The following is a 15,801-nucleotide window of genomic DNA, read 5'->3' on the forward strand; positions in this document are numbered from 1 at the left end:
TACCTCCTCTGCGCCTCCCCGTGCCCCTCCTTCCCTACCGGCCAAGCTCAAACCCACCGCTCCCTGCCGCCACTGTCACCGTCGCTCCGCCGCTACCACTGCCACCACTGCCATCATCGCATACACAGAGCTCAAACCCACCACATAAACCGAGTTCAAACCCACCACATACACCTGATGAGCCCATTGCTCCTTCGGATACGATCAATACTGTCAATAATCATCAAATCATATAAGATCTGATTACAAGAGCACGTATACGATAATTAGACCACCAGGTGAACTCATTTCTCGTTGTTCATGCTTCCTTGGATGAATTACTACAAAATTCTTGTGATGTTTTATTGCTTAGGAACGTGGGAGAAGCACCATAACCTTACTCGGACCTCAACCATCGAAGGCCAAGTCTACTCAGACTCGAGGTTGAGCTCTAGTCATGGTCGTGGTTGAAGTCGTGGTCATGGTCGTGGTCCTGGTCGTGATCGAGTCCTAGGATAGCAAGTCAGTAAAACGGGCTTATCTCTCTCATAGGAAGTTTGTTTTATGCGATGTTGGACATTCTGGAAAGCTTATGATGATCCCTTTCCAATGGATATGAGCTCGACCAAATATTCCTTATAGTTTAGTTAGATTCAAAGAAATAAGGTGTTGCATCACTATTTTGGACCTAGTTAGGTGTTGTAAACGTGTCAGGGTTAGAATCCAAATTGTGTACGCCTCTTTCCACGGCTGCACAACCCTAGATTGACCTCCTCACGTCCCCCTATAAATATATAGTAGCCATCATAGTTTAGGCTCTGGTTTAGCTTAGATTATTCTGTTTTAGATAGTTTCACTATTTATCGGTTTGTTAAACCCCAACTTGAGTACTTCATTAGTAATCAGCAATATTCAGATTGCATCTACCTATTCTTGCTTGTGTTCTTGATTCGCTAGCAGGAAAAGCCTCCTTGGCTAGGTAAACCACATCTTGGCACGGTTGATAACCAGATAGTAGTGGTGTAGTTGTTGTGAGGGTTCTTGATCTGTTCTGATTAGAGCCTTTACATCATCAACATCGAAGCTCCACCAAATCAACTTATCATATTACCTACGAAAGATCGGGCATCCCTGCATTAACACTGAGCTCCCCATAAATATTGTAGCCCAAAAATCGAAATAAACCAAGCCAATCAAGTGTGTTGGTGGGGGAGGCTGGGAGGAGGAGGCCGGTGAGCGGATGAGGGAGAGAGAGGCTGATGGGGGGGGGAGGAGGTGGAGGACGGTGGTAGGGAAACAAGTAAGGTGGAGAGAGAGAGAGAGAGAGAGAGAGAGAGAGAGAGAGAGAGAGAGTGAGAGAGGAGGTGAGGGAGAGATGAGGGGATCGAACACGGTGTGAGCCATGAGATAAGGTGAAGAGAAAAGTGTGAGCGTTCGTGAGGTGAGCCCAAAGCCGTTTCTATAATAATTCGGGTTTGATTCACACATCAATGCCGTTTCAAATTAAAAAGCAGCACTGATACTATCAATGTCGATTTTTAATTTGAAATGGCACTGATAATAACTTATCTGTGGTAGTTGTATTTTAAAACCGGCACTAATACTGCTTTCCTTACGAACATGCAATGATAATTGTAACAGTACCGGTTGTGGTTGAACTGGTACAAATGAGGCGACGCTTATGACTAGTTCTGTAGTAGTTCTGCATCCTCACTCGCCATCAGTGTAGGAGAAGCGAGATCTCGACGGGGGTTGAATCCCTTTCACTGCATCGAAATGAGTATCATATGTTTCCCTTCGCGGTTTAGTTAGAGTTTGTTAGGTTTTCATTGCTTTGATCTGTGCAACTGATGATACAACCTTGTTTCCGTCATATATCTTCAATGTCGCAATTCACAGCAGTTAGGAGGTAGCAGGATGGGGTTTTCCATATGGCGGCTTTGATGGTGTAGATGCTTGGCGTTGACTTCAGCCCGGTGGACTTCGTCTTCTTCGCTGCTACGAAGGCCTCCTCCGTCGACCCTGCATATGCCGTCAACCGCATTCTCTATTCTGTTCTACCGGATGGAAATTTCTCCATTGCTGTTCTTTAGAGTGGAGACATCTTCGTCAACTACAAGACAAGCTTGAATGTCCATTTCTTACTGAACCATGGTTGGTGGTTTGGCAGCAACGCGGTTTGGTTCTGGCTCATGCGTGAGATAGTCAAGGTGCAGCCAGATTCGAAAGATTGTGAGCTGCTAATTAAAGATGATACTTGGGTTGACATTATGCTGCAATACAGAAGGTTGAGATGATGTCTATCATCTCATATTTTTGAAAAAATGGCATCGATCGGCCAAAGTTTTTCGATCACTTTTCACTTTTTGGAAGACAACATCTCCATGATATCAATCACTTCATCTTTTTGGAATACAACGTCGATCGACCAATCATGCATAGCTAGCTAGGTTTATGTGTTCTGAACAATGTGTGATATGCATCTGTGTGATATTCTTAACATTTGCTATATGTACATGCCTGTGTTATGTGTTCAGAACAATGTGTGATCGATGTTGCGAACAATGTGTGATCAATGTTCTGAACAATGTGTTAATATGTTTAATTTGAGAATCATAAATTGTGTATGTGTGTGACCCTTTTCCCCTATAAGCAAATTTGAGAATCAGACATGAAGAAAATTTTCTTATAGAGGGGAAGAGAGACAAAGACGGTTCTTTAAAAACAAATACGTATGTGACAATTAACACAGACGTGTTCAAACAAAACTCGTCTATGATTCTTAGTACTCATATATGGATTTAACAAAACATCGTTTGTGACTCTTACTACTCACAGACGGTTATAAAGAAAATTCATCTGTATATAAGTATATCGCATATGGTTCTAAAACTGTCTGTAACAAGCTCGATATCACAAACACTTTTGCAAAAGCGAAATCTATAACTGTTTGTGATATGATTTAAAATCTATCTGTAAATACCTATTCTAGCGTAGTGGACATCAGGCCACCAAGCCCCGTCGCTTCCTTTGCTAGCGTTTTGCCAGCATGCTCCGGCCCAAAATCTCAGAGTGGAGCAAAGCCTCCTTCATTATCTCTAAAACTCAAAAGAAGCAAGGTTCTCCTTGAAGGAATAACCCCCGAAGGGGCTTTGCAGACCCAGACAACTAGCCAGAGAGCACTCCGGCAAGGAGATGCGTTGGTTGCTGGTGGAGCTACTCACACAAGGGAAGGCGCAGGGGCAGATCTGCTAGTGCAGAGGAAGGTGGAGAGACGGAGCCATAGCTCTCACCTTCGCTAAGGGGAAGGGGAAGGTTGTATCGCTATCTATTAACACTGAAAGGGGAGGGGAATCGGCTTTGTATAATCCCTCTATTCGATACCGTGTAAACCATTCATAGAACAACTGGAACAAACATGGATAAGCGAAAAAAATTGCTGAACCAAACATCCAAAAATTCCAAAAAATTCTAGAACTTCATATATATACTCAAGAGCTTCTCTTGTGCACGTGCCATATCGCACGTCTCACAGCGGGACGTCGCACGACGAGCTAAATTGCTTCTCGGTAGCCAGCGACCATGGTGGCAGCTGCCCTCGGGGAGACCCAGCGGGTGCAGCGTGCCAATGGCACCGCTGCTGTGCTGGCCATCGGCACCGCGAACCCCGTGAACTCCGTGTGCCAGGACGAGTACACTGACTGGTACTTCCGTGTCAGTGTCACCAAGAACGACAGCTTCGCCATGCTCAAGGCCAAGATGAAGAGAACATGTACAGATTTGATCCAGTTTAAGTCAAATAAAACAATAATGCCTCAGGTATCCACGTACCTAGATGTCTCCATCTAGCACCTAGATCCTACCAAATATGGAAATTTCTGGAAATTTCGACATAGTTTCCTTTTACTACCTCTTCCCTGGACAAGCTATAAGCAAAACGTAAACATCATAGCTCAAAACTAGGACTCGATACAACTTATGGACTGATACAGCAACCAAGTCAATCCCAAGTGGTTAAATTGACTAAACTAGCAACTACAGTTCTAATGCGTATTGAGAGGAGAAAGTATAGATATACTGAAATGTGTTGCTACCCTCTTCCATACATGCTACGATCACCGGGTAGCTAAAAACCAAATAATGAAACACAAAAGTGGGTAAAAACACTCAATAAATACAATATGAAACCAAAAGAATATTTACATCCTCAAAGTCAATGAAGAACGAGAAATAGCGGAGTTTCCCTTTTCTTTAAAAATAGCAATGGGAACAATGATTTTCGTTTGAAACAGATAAACCTGAAGTTCTTAGAAACACTCAATGCAATAGTACTTTTCCATTTGAAACGGACATTCCGAAATATATCCTTAGCATTTACTAGTAAAGCTGCAATGGGGGTATTACTTACTAATAGGAACCTGAACAAAAGAACCAAATTGTACATCCAGTAACACCGACACTTGAATGAAATGTAAAGGAACAATAAATCCATGGATTGGAACAATCCTTGTAACTTGAATGATATGAAAGGATTAACATGAAAACAAGAATAGAAAACATGAATAACAATCTTTTGAAAACTTGACATGAACACAATCAAGAATCTTGAATCACATAAACACAAGAAAATATGAATATAGAATAAACAAAATTGAAAGGATAAATAAACATCCAACAAGCTAACAACACATCTAAGGTTTGGAACATTCCATGGAACTTGAACGATATGAAATGATTATCACAGAGACAGGAATCAAGAACATCAATACCATCATCATGAAAACATAAATTGTGGAATCACAGGGATGCATAAACCATGAAGAATCGATAACAGAACCAATAGAAAGCAAAGCCATATGGCACACATCAATAAATTTTTCATGCACTTGTTTTAACCGTGGTGAGGAACTGACTTCGTGTCATTAGCACCAACATTCCCTACACATATGGAACACAATTATACTCAGAATCCGTCCTAGAATATCCGCATGACTATATAGTGGATGTCCGAACTCTCTCTCCAAACCCCAAAAATTCCTAATTCTTGCATTTTCCTAGAATTCTAATAATATTCTAGGCTGCTCACTGTCATTCTGCTTAACCAATAATGCAAATAAATACATCTAGAGCATCCACTAGAAATTTCCTATAACTTTTCTTTAATCTTATGGGCTTATGGCCAAATTTGGCACCAATTAAGCTCAGTTTACAAACTAAACCACTGCATGAATTAACAATCCTCAATTTGGGCGATGAATCCGACCATCAAAATTGATCTATGAATGGCTAGAGACTACGTGGAAGTTACCCTTGACACGAAGATCACGAATTAGTGAAAATTTTGGTGAAAGTCCTTTTTTTCCTTTCTTTCTTTTTTCTTTTCTTTCTTTTCCCTTCCTTTCCATTTATTTTCTTGTTTTCCTTTCTTTTTTTCCTTCTTCTTATTTCTTCCCTTCTTCCTTGCTTCTTCTTTGTTCTTTCTTTGTCATGGCTTCCCGGCTGCTAGCCATAGCCAGCAACGGGTGACGCTGATAGCCAACAATGGCAAGCAACGACAGCTGATGATGGAGCGGCTAGGTGGCCAAACGGTGGACGGCCTGAGTGGCGACGGTGCAGCCGAGTGAGCAGCACGGCTCAGTGCAGCGTAGGGCAACAGCATCTGTGGATGGCAGTAGGGGGTCAGCGGCAACAACGACTGACATAGAGGGCAAAGGCGGCAATGCTAGGGTTAGGATTTGGGTGGCTCAGGTTCCGATTGTCGGCTTGATGCCATTTAAGCAGTGGCGACCAACCGATTGAGTCATCGATCGGTTAGTCTTTTTTTTTACTAATCCAACGGTCCTAATTTTCAAATTGCGCCCACAGCTCAAAATCCCCTCCAATGGAGAGGCCACGACTCAGTTTTCAGCACTTACGACCCAGTAGAAACAAATCCATTAGAGGCCCAATTCACTTGATGGGTTAGGGTGCAAATAGATCGGATACGAATGGAATAATCCACTTTTCACATTGTTATCTATATTTTAATATAAATACAAATATGAATATTCTTGAATGTGAATACGACTCAGATTATTCAACGATGTATTAGATTCAAAGATGTATTAGATTCAGTTGTATTAGATTCAGTTGTATGCAAATATCATACAATATTAACGACAAAATTATGAAATAATAAACTTATTTGACATGAGTATGATAGTAATTCAACATAAAGAACTTTATTTTTATTGGATTGATCCTCTACCATGACTTTGAATGATTTTAGACCATTAGATAGAAGATGAAAGGACTAGATTTATTTTTATAGTATATGTGGTACATTACAAAATAATAAATAATAAGTATGATCGAAAGAATTAAGTAAGAGAACAAGATAAAAAATAGAAAATTATCTTACTCATATTTATATTCTATAGAAGTATTTCTATATATTTGAATACGGATATTATCTATATCCATATTTATTTATGAGAAAACGGATTCGGATATATCCATATTCATATATAGAAAACAAATTCGGATATATTCATATTTCAGTGTCGGTTTATTAAAAAATAGCATCACTGCTAGTTTTACAAAACAATTGGTACTGATAGGATATTATCCAACCGGTTTATAAAAAAAAGGACAATACTATAAATATCATTACCCGTTTTTTAATGAAACCAGGAAGGCGGACCCAAATTTTGCATTGAATCCCGTTTATCTCCGCCGTTCACGTCCGCTTCCCAGCCTAAAAAAATCGAAGTCTGGCCTCATCACGTCCGCTCGTCTTTCTCCCTTATCCTCTCTCTCTAGCCCCGCGCGCATCTGGCGGCCACTGCACATGCGTCGCCCCTTCATCTTCCCCACCATCCGGGCTTCGATCGATTTCTTCTTTTGTTGGTAGGTAACCCTGCTTGCTTGGACGGTTTTTTAGTAGTTCGGTTTGTGCTTGGGTACTTTGGTTGCTATTGGTTGATTCGATTTGTCAGCAATCAAATCGGAATCTTTCTTTCTTTCTGTTCAGTTGGTTGCGCATTCGCTTGCTTCTAATCTACTATAATCCACCCATCCACGATTTGTTTAGGTTCTTCTTCAGCGCGCAAGAATCAATGTAGGCGGTGTACGCCCCATGAAATCCAATAAGAACAACAGCGGCTTATGCCCCGCTAAATCCGGCAAGAGCGTCAGCGGCGTGTGCCCGGTCACCGGCAAGAATCACGGTGCTGAAGAGAAGAGCACCGATCCTCGGATGGTGCCCGGGCACTGCTGGCCGCCGTGGAGCGCGCCGCGTCGGGGCGGCTGCGCGCGGGGAGGTCGAGCTGGAGCAGCGAGCTAGGTGTGTTGTGGTGGCGGCCTTCGTGCCGCCGTATTTTTCTTTTCAAGCGCGCGCGGCGGACGAGCCGCTCCGCGGTGGCGCGGAAGAGCAGTCGTCTTTTTTTTTTTTTAGTGATAGCGAATATGGCTTTATTGCCGTCTCCAACTAGTTTGGAACTGTTGTCGTATTCTGTAGTAGTACGCGCCATATTCTGCAGTAGTGTGAGCGTAGATGGAACTGCTGTGTACGTGGAGCATTATTTGAAATGCTCGTTCTTAGCTCACCTGCCTCATGCCAATTGGCAAGTACATAACAGGAAAATAGTCATCGGGTTATACTAAGCACATAAGTTTTGTTTCTACTATGGTAGATTGGTAGGAAATTTTCTTCAAAACTTGCAACTGGTCATGTGGGGTCACGTGGCTCTGACATAATGCTGCGAATCCGCCCTAGGGGCTTGGATGCTTGAGTTGTTGGGCGAGTTGTAGTTATTTGTTTGAATACACTCAACGGGAGCCACATTCAAGGTTAAAGTCAACTCAATCCAAATTAGTATTATAGGTGAGGAGCTTTCCACCTTTTAAGACATGCTTATTCATCATCAATTTTTTATATGAGATTAATTTAACCATCTCCCTCATCATATTAGATCTTAATTATCTCCACTATCACACACAACATGTGTAACTCTAGAGACGTTTCGAGTCCATCAGCAATCATGTCACTTGAGATGTTCAGGATTTATCAACTTTAAAGTATGCGGTAGTATAACCTAGCTCACTATACTCAGGAGATAGCACCTCAGCCCATATCTAGGTAGGCCTGCTAAATGCAAAAGCTCAACCAGAGTCATGACTAAAATCCTAGACTAATTTAACCAACAAGACTAGTCTTATAACCTTTCAAGTTATGTTTCATCGTCGTCAATTTTTAATATGGAACTAAATCTAACATTATTTTTAGATCAGGTACACATCTTCCTCACCGTGAATGTGAAAACAAAGAAAATGTTTGCGCGCAAACCACTTCGCACACGGTGGTACGCACACGAGTGGCAAAAGTGAGCACAAGGATTTGAACGGACAACGGAGTCATACACCAACGCATCCACCAACACGAACAACTTGCGATTAATCCAGTGCTCCGATTGATGGATTTTTCATTCATTTCGGGTCTGAGGATGATCCGTTCCATAACTCTCCTTCGGCGACCTCGAGAGAGAAGCCGACAATCGCTAGTGTTATGACCAATTCGCTTCAACGAGGAGCATGCATGATTGAGCTAATGAGCATGTCACAATATTGAGAGTTAAGTGATCACGCAAATTAAAACGCCCCCTGACTTGTCTCGACGATCCACGAACAAATGATGACTAATGCGTCAATGACCAATTGACAAACAAATGATCAATCTCAAATGCAATTGGACGACACTAGAGCATTGTAAACACGCACGATTAGCACACTACTTCTTGAACATCACATCGATCAGACATGCACATCAACAATTATCTACTTAGTGGATTCAGTCGTGCTTGTACGTACCCACGGCGCGCGTTGTTTCAGATGGCGGTGGCGTCGCCGGCGGGGTTGGCAGCGGCGTCGACCTTGAAAGGCTCCCAGTGCGGCACGGCGTCGCTGAAGAACCTCCCGATGACGCGGGCCTCCAGGACGGCGATGGCATCGGGGTGCTTGATGCAGCGGGGCGTCTTGTACTGGTTCACCGACGAGCCGTGGGAGACGCAGAGGTCCATGAGCGCGTCGAAGGCGCCGGGGGACACCACGCGGATCTCCAGCGGCCCCACGGACCGGTCGCGGCTCCGGCACCGCCGGTACACTGCGTCCAGCCCGGCCTCCACGGCGGCGCAGCACGCCGCCATGACGCGGGCCACGGCGGCGGCTTCGTCGTCGTCGGACGCCAGCGGAGGCGGGGTGAGCTCCCAAAAGAGGACGTAGTGACCCGGGATGGAGGCGGTGTCCGCGTAGGCGGTGTACTCAGAGAGGATGGCGCCGCCGAGCGGCGCCAGGAGGCGCTTGGCGGCCGTGACAGCGCGGAGGAGGTCGTCCTCGGAGGTCTTATCGGTGTCGATGCTGACCACGACGTTGCGGCGGTGCACGAACCGGAACTGCGGCGCCGCGTTGTGGAAGCCCGAGACCTGCAGGATGTCGCCCACGCGGTACCGGTACAGACCTGCGCCACAACACATCCCATGCATGCGACAACAAGTTCAGGTCATCGCAGATGTCACGTTCTTGCGACATAGTAGTTCATTTGCATATACATGGATGGCAATCCTACCCGCGGGTGTGGATACCCGCGGTTACAATGCCCGACGGGTACAGTCACGGATCTATGATTTGAACCACGGCACGACGGGTTGGGTATCCGTGAAGGCACAGGTCATGTGCGGATATGACAGTCCATCCATGGATGCCTGCGGTATACACGTGATACTGTATACCAAACTCTAGCTCCAGCCTAAAATATTTTGGCCCAACCCAATTAAGTGTAACCTTAGGTTATCTGTCATGCTCCCCAACTGGCCAACCCCATTGCACACTCACACGCTCACACCTCCCACCGCACTCCAGGGCTCCAGCTCTAGTAGCCACCTGCCACACTCCATCCTCCAGGACTCCAACGCCTAGCCACCGCACTCCAGGACTCCAGCGCTCTGCACTCTGCATGCTCGGCGTCGCTCGGCACTTCGGTTGTGGACGGCGCTCGAGTCTGTTGCCATGTTTCCCGAATCTGCACAGCCCAAGGCTGATAGAGCAAGGAAGAATGCTGAGCAACGTCTCCACGAGCTTCCCTGGCCGAATCCCGTCAGCTTCCTCACAGATTTCACGCGCCACCATCTTCTTCCCCAAGTCCGGTGACCATCTTCCGCCCCTCACCGTCAACACGCCGCCACTGTATGCCTTCCGACCGTTTTAGCGCACGATGAGCTCCAACTAACCTCATGCATGCTTGTAGGTGCGTTGGTCTGGCCTCGACCCGCCACCAACGTGTCTGACCGTGAAGCCGAGCGCCGCCACTAACCCTCACTCGATGTTGCCCATCTTTCAACCAGGCTCAATGGTCGAGGTCCTCTCCAATGCGTTCACCGTTGCTCGTTGGTGCTTGTGTTGCCTTGATCCGATCGAACCCATCGCCAAAGTTGCCGCCGAGGCCACTTGCATGCCGATGAAGCTGGCCTGGCCGAGCCGTTACAGTGAAATACTCGTGGGCTACTTACGGGTTTTGGGTACCCAATGGGCACGGGCACAGATCGGGTAACCTGAATCGGGTTACGGGTCAGGCTCGGTTCTACTTTGCCCGCACCCGGTCCTATCCGTTGCCATCCCTATACATATATACATGACACACTAGACAAGAAGGGGAGCCAAGTCAACGGCATTTTGGGCCGAACTTACAGAAAGATAGGATTCGGGCTGAGTATTGTCAGTCCAGTCAGAAAGCTCAGATTTTAGTCATTCAAAAATTTAGTCAAAGAAGTTCAAAATTTTACTCCTAGATATTGGCTTCAACTGTAGAAATGACTGGGATTGGGATCTGCACTACACACAAGGCTGCACATATTTTTATCCCAAATTCATTACAGGAAGAGTGATGTATGTTACTACAGGGGTGGAAGAAGCAACAAGAAATTTAGTAGAACAAATGTGAGCTGAAAAAATGCTTGCCAAAGCTCACATGTAGGAAAGTAGTTCTAGCTTATTTTAGTTCATTGGATTGCAAAAAAATGTGGCAAAAAAACCAAGTAGGTCCTACAATATCAGAGTGATATCATACTTCCATTGTATTTTCACTCTTATTACTCAAAAAAATTTGAACTATTATTACTCAGAAAAGTTTCAACTCTTTTTTTCGCTACCTTTCCTTATCTAGACTCTTCAACAATGAACATGTCTAAGTAAATCTATACAAATTATATTGTCGAAAACATAATGAAACAATATAATTCAAGATAACTAGTATTATTATCAGATAAACGCATTAATCATGTTCCTTTGGAAAACTTCTATCGTTGGGAGGAAAAACGATGAAATTCCTCCAATTGTTGTGGGGCACATCTCTAGTCATACATATGCTACAATAATATGCACTTTGACTTTGTGCCCCCACTAACACACTTCTGTAGAGCTTTTCCACATGCAATGGATATCTCTTTGATTCAGTGCATTAATCAAGCTTCTCCTCAGAACCATAGTTTAAGGTGTATCATGGATCCATCAAGAGATGCCAAGTTCAGTTTATTCATGGAAATGCAGGACTGTAAGATGATGCTAATATATTATAGTGATGTTATGGGTTGAGATGGAGGTCAATTGACTGGATATCACTTTAATACATGTCACATCTGGATCTTCTTATATTTTTGTGGCATATATTATTATTGATGATTCTTCAGTAGCCTTTTGATTTTGGTAGTATTACTAATTTGTCAAAGAAGTATTTTTTATTCTTTTCTCTGAACTGAACCATGCTCAGAAGATGAATCAGCGAACCAAGTCTTAAAACTGTATATTTTCAATTTTTCAAATGAGACGAAGGTAATTATATGATTTGGGGCTCAGTCAATAATGAAGTCCAATAAAACACTTAACTCTCAGGGCCTGTGTTTGATAGAGAGGATTGCTCCAAGAACGTTCAGGAATGTAGCCTAAATTTGAATGAAATCCCTATCAGAAAAAAGGGGATCACCCAGATCAAATACATAGCCCTGACGTGCCAATTCTAATTAACTGCCTAACTAGAGTAAAGCTATCAGACCCTGTTTGGCAGAAGTTTCCAATTTTACGTCATATTTTGCATTTATAGGCTAAACTAAAATAATTTAAGTCTCTATATTCAGACTAAAATAGCAATAAAATAACTCACTCAAACACTCTCAGTATACCTACAGGTCCGGCTTCACAAATTTCAGAAGCAAAAAATAGTCAGCTCCAAAAAAATTTAGAGCTAAAGTTCTATCAAATAGGCCCTAGTATCTTCTTGTCGAGTGAAAGTGAGTGTGATTTAAATGCAAACTTAAAAGGTATAGGAGACAAAGGTAGTGGGAGTCAAATACCTAGACACTTGGCCTAGTGGAAACTCCCAAGCTACTGTAGTCCTGTCCAAAAATCTGGTCAAATTACCCTCAAGAATTCTTGTCCAATCACCAAGCTCCCACGGATTTAATTTTTCAAAATCTCAAGAAACATATATAACTAATAAACTAACGAAATGTGTTTTGTTTATTTCCTTATTCCTTGAATATAAGAAAAAGGAGGTTACTTTGGTATGGTAATGTTGCGGATTGCATCTTTTGTGAGGCAATCTTGCATTTCACACTCATTTATTTTCGTGAAATTATCACTTAACAATTTAAAATGAAAAGGAAAAGCATCTTAAGATGGATAGAAAGAAAGTTATTACTTTGATGTGAAGAAACCTAAGCCGTATAAAATATGCAGAGGACACTGTGGCTGAGGACAGCAAGAGTACTCACTTCTGCCCACCAACAAAGGACAGCAAGGAGACCGCAAAAGCCAAATAAAAACTAAATAACTGAAATAATTAAACAAAAGCTACTAAGCTTTTCATCTAGGACACCTGCACTTATCTCTGAAACACAGACCACCATGCTAGTGTGGTATCCCATCAAAAAAAAATTGTCACCCTGCTTTTTTTATTCCAGTTTCAGCCAAAGGGAAGCTCATTGTGCGTAGAATTATAATATATCACTCCACTTCAGTTTTCAGTGAATACGATCAAATAAACTCTAGCTATGTAGGAGCTTCAAGAACCACTTGATCATGAAACTATGAAAGAAGGATAACATTTTTAGTGGATCGTGAATTACCATCAAAGGTGCTTAGGCCAGGTTTGCAACACAGAGTTCACATAGGAACATAAGGTGAGTTGGTACGACATGTGAGTGTACATCCTCATTATCCAAGTTTGATTCCTCTTTAAGTAGCTTATTTTGTCTGTCTTTTTTCTTGCTCTAAATATGCCTAGTTCCTCATAGATGTACTTGAAAAATGAATTTGCATAAGGATTTTGTTGAAAATCCCTGATATGTTTTTTTTTCTATTTCTGGTTCTTTTGTCCACAATTTATATATAATTTGCACGCTCGAAATGGAGCCTTAATCTTAGCAGTTAATTTTGCAATTGGGTAGCTCCTACTATTCGGAGTTGATACAATATTGTCCCTTTTTTTTCTTTTTGAAAAAGAAAGCTAATCATACTCCCTCCAATAAAAAATACATAATATTTTTTATTTTTCATGGTCTTTGACGTGCAAGTTTTATCATTATTTTTTATTATAATGTAGTTATAGTATCTAATAAAAATATAATATTATGAAAGTATTTTTCAAAACAAATCTACCCTGTGATTTTTATATTTTGAAATTAAATATTTTAAAAGCTATTGATAATTAAAATTTTAACTGAATTTTGATTAAAATAATAAATATTTATGACAAGAGGCAGTATATGGTATCATATTCATATGCCTCTAACACGTGCAGAAGCGACTGGAGACGACGAAGCATTAATGCAAGAAAGGCACACGGCCGCTCACCTGTGAACGTGGTGACGACGAGCTCATAGTAGCCGCCGACCTCAACGTCGACGAGGTCCACCACCTTCCCCTCCCGGACCTCTTCGCCGTCCTTCTCCACCTTGATGAACTCATAGTAGCACATGTTCGGCAGCAACGTGTACGCCACGTCCTCCGGCCGGTCCAGCGGCCGGAGGTTGATCCCGAAGTAGGACTCCGACGACGCGTACATCGTCGACACCAGCGGCAGGCCGTCGCCGTAAAACTCCAGCAGCGGGATGTACTGAGCCATCGACCCCGTCACGATGACGTCGATGTACTTGGTCCTGGGCCACAGCCGCCGAACGATTCCCTGCCACGACCCGGCCGCGCACTCGGCAGCGATTGCGTCGGCGAGCGCCGGCTCCGGCTGGGACACGACCCTGCCGACGGCCTCCTTGCAGGCCAGGTCAGTGACGCGTGCGCCGTCGACGCGGCCGGCGCGGATGTCGTCGCAGATCGCGCGCCAGTGGCCCTCGAGGAACTTGACGGCGCGGAGGAAGGCGGAGGCGAAAACGGCGCCGACGCGGAGCACCTCGCCGCGGCGGGCGAGACCGCAGAGCAGTTGGGCGTACATGCTCTGCGCACTGTCCGGACACAGGATCGCCTCGTTCGGGCTGGTGTACCGCGTGTACGGGCTGTCCGGCCGCTGCCGGAAGTGGCGGCTCTTGTAGTAGCTCGTCAGCACCGGCCGCGCCACCAGCCCCGACGGCGTCGCGATCTCCGGCTTCACGAACAGCAGGTACATCCCCCTCCCCTCGTCCAGCCCTTCAATGTACCTGCATGCCAACATGCACACGAACTCACTCGATCACACGTGTCCCCGCGCGTGTGCGTGCATGCCATGGAGACATGGAGTGAGCTGGCTAGTAGCAGTGTAGCACAAGGACACTCACTTGTTCATGACAGGGACGAGGAGGTTGTAGAGGAAGGTCTTGCGGTCTAGCTCGTCCTCCGTCGACGGCATCAGCTTCGGCTGCCCGCCCGACGTGCCGGAGCTGCCCTTGCACCGGTAAGCACCGCCGTGAGTGACCGAGATTCCGACGCGAGAACCATGTGAGTGAGTGTGACAGGACGTACCTCGTGAGGAGCTCGGTAATGGGCTTGGAGGAGATGAGCGACGAGGGAGCGCCGTTGGCGATGCGCTCGATGTACGGCTTGACGTCCTCGTACTCCACGACCGGCACGCGCTCCTTGAACGCGACGGCGAGCTCGCTGGTGTTGTAGCCCTCGGCATCGGCGCCGAGGAATCCCCGGAGATAGTCCGTGCCGGTGTTCATGGCGAGGATCTTGCCGAGGATGCGCCGCTGCATGGCGCCGGCGTGGGTGGTCAGGTCCTCGATGAGCTGCAGGCACGCCGGGCCGTCGTGCGGGTCGCAGGCCGGGATAATCGGCGGCACCGATGGCTGTGGCGTTGCTGGTGGCAAGGAGGAGGAAGAGAGGTGGTGACCATGGTCATCATGGTCGGGCACAGGGGACGTGGAAATCGTCGTTGTAGTCGACATTGTTAGATCCATGCATGCATGCACTCGCTGTTCCAGGACATGGAGCGGCTTGCACTTGCGCCGTGTTCTTGTGCAGCTACTGTTGTGGCAGACGTCAGCTGCTCTTTCTCTCCCCGCCATATATATACCTCATGATATATAGTACTTCTCACTGTGTAGAGACTAGAGAGAGAGATGATCTGTGACTTTTTTCCCTTCTTTTTATTTTCTGTGGGGCAACAAATTTATGGGGAAGAGAGCGCAAGGTGGTGTGCAAGTCATCTGTGTCAAGGGCCTACACATGTGACCATGTCTCGGAGCTTGTGATTAGATGCATCTATTATGGGTCAAAGCCTCATACGGTTGCCTCCTTAACTTTGGCGTCTCTTTTATGTTTCTGCAATTGTCTGCGCTTTCCTTTGCATGTAGAGACAAAAACTCT

The 15,801-nt window shown here is 44.9% G+C and overlaps 1 protein-coding gene and 1 long non-coding RNA gene across 2 annotated transcripts; one reads left to right on the top strand and one right to left on the bottom strand.

Moving 5' to 3' along the window:
• Positions 1–6,703: 6,703 nt before the first annotated feature.
• Positions 6,704–7,787, top strand: LOC133900490 (uncharacterized). The gene is made up of 2 exons (XR_009906543.1): positions 6,704–6,867; positions 7,052–7,787. It is a non-coding gene; the product is annotated as an uncharacterized LOC133900490 (long non-coding RNA).
• Positions 7,788–8,428: 641 nt separating this feature from the next.
• Positions 8,429–15,481, bottom strand: LOC133900008 (probable indole-3-acetic acid-amido synthetase GH3.13). Its single transcript, XM_062341072.1, has 4 exons — positions 14,956–15,481; positions 14,772–14,873; positions 13,858–14,654; positions 8,429–9,472 (listed from the first exon to the last, which is right to left on the bottom strand). The coding sequence occupies exons 1-4, from the start codon at positions 15,390–15,392 to the stop codon at positions 8,844–8,846; spliced, it is 1,965 nt and encodes a 654-aa protein (XP_062197056.1). The 5' UTR covers positions 15,393–15,481; the 3' UTR covers positions 8,429–8,843.
• Between the last annotated feature and the right edge of the window lie 320 nt (positions 15,482–15,801).

The sequence above is a fragment of the Phragmites australis genome, chromosome 19 (genome assembly GCF_958298935.1).
Source record: "Phragmites australis chromosome 19, lpPhrAust1.1, whole genome shotgun sequence".
Classification (NCBI taxonomy): domain Eukaryota; kingdom Viridiplantae; phylum Streptophyta; class Magnoliopsida; order Poales; family Poaceae; genus Phragmites; species Phragmites australis.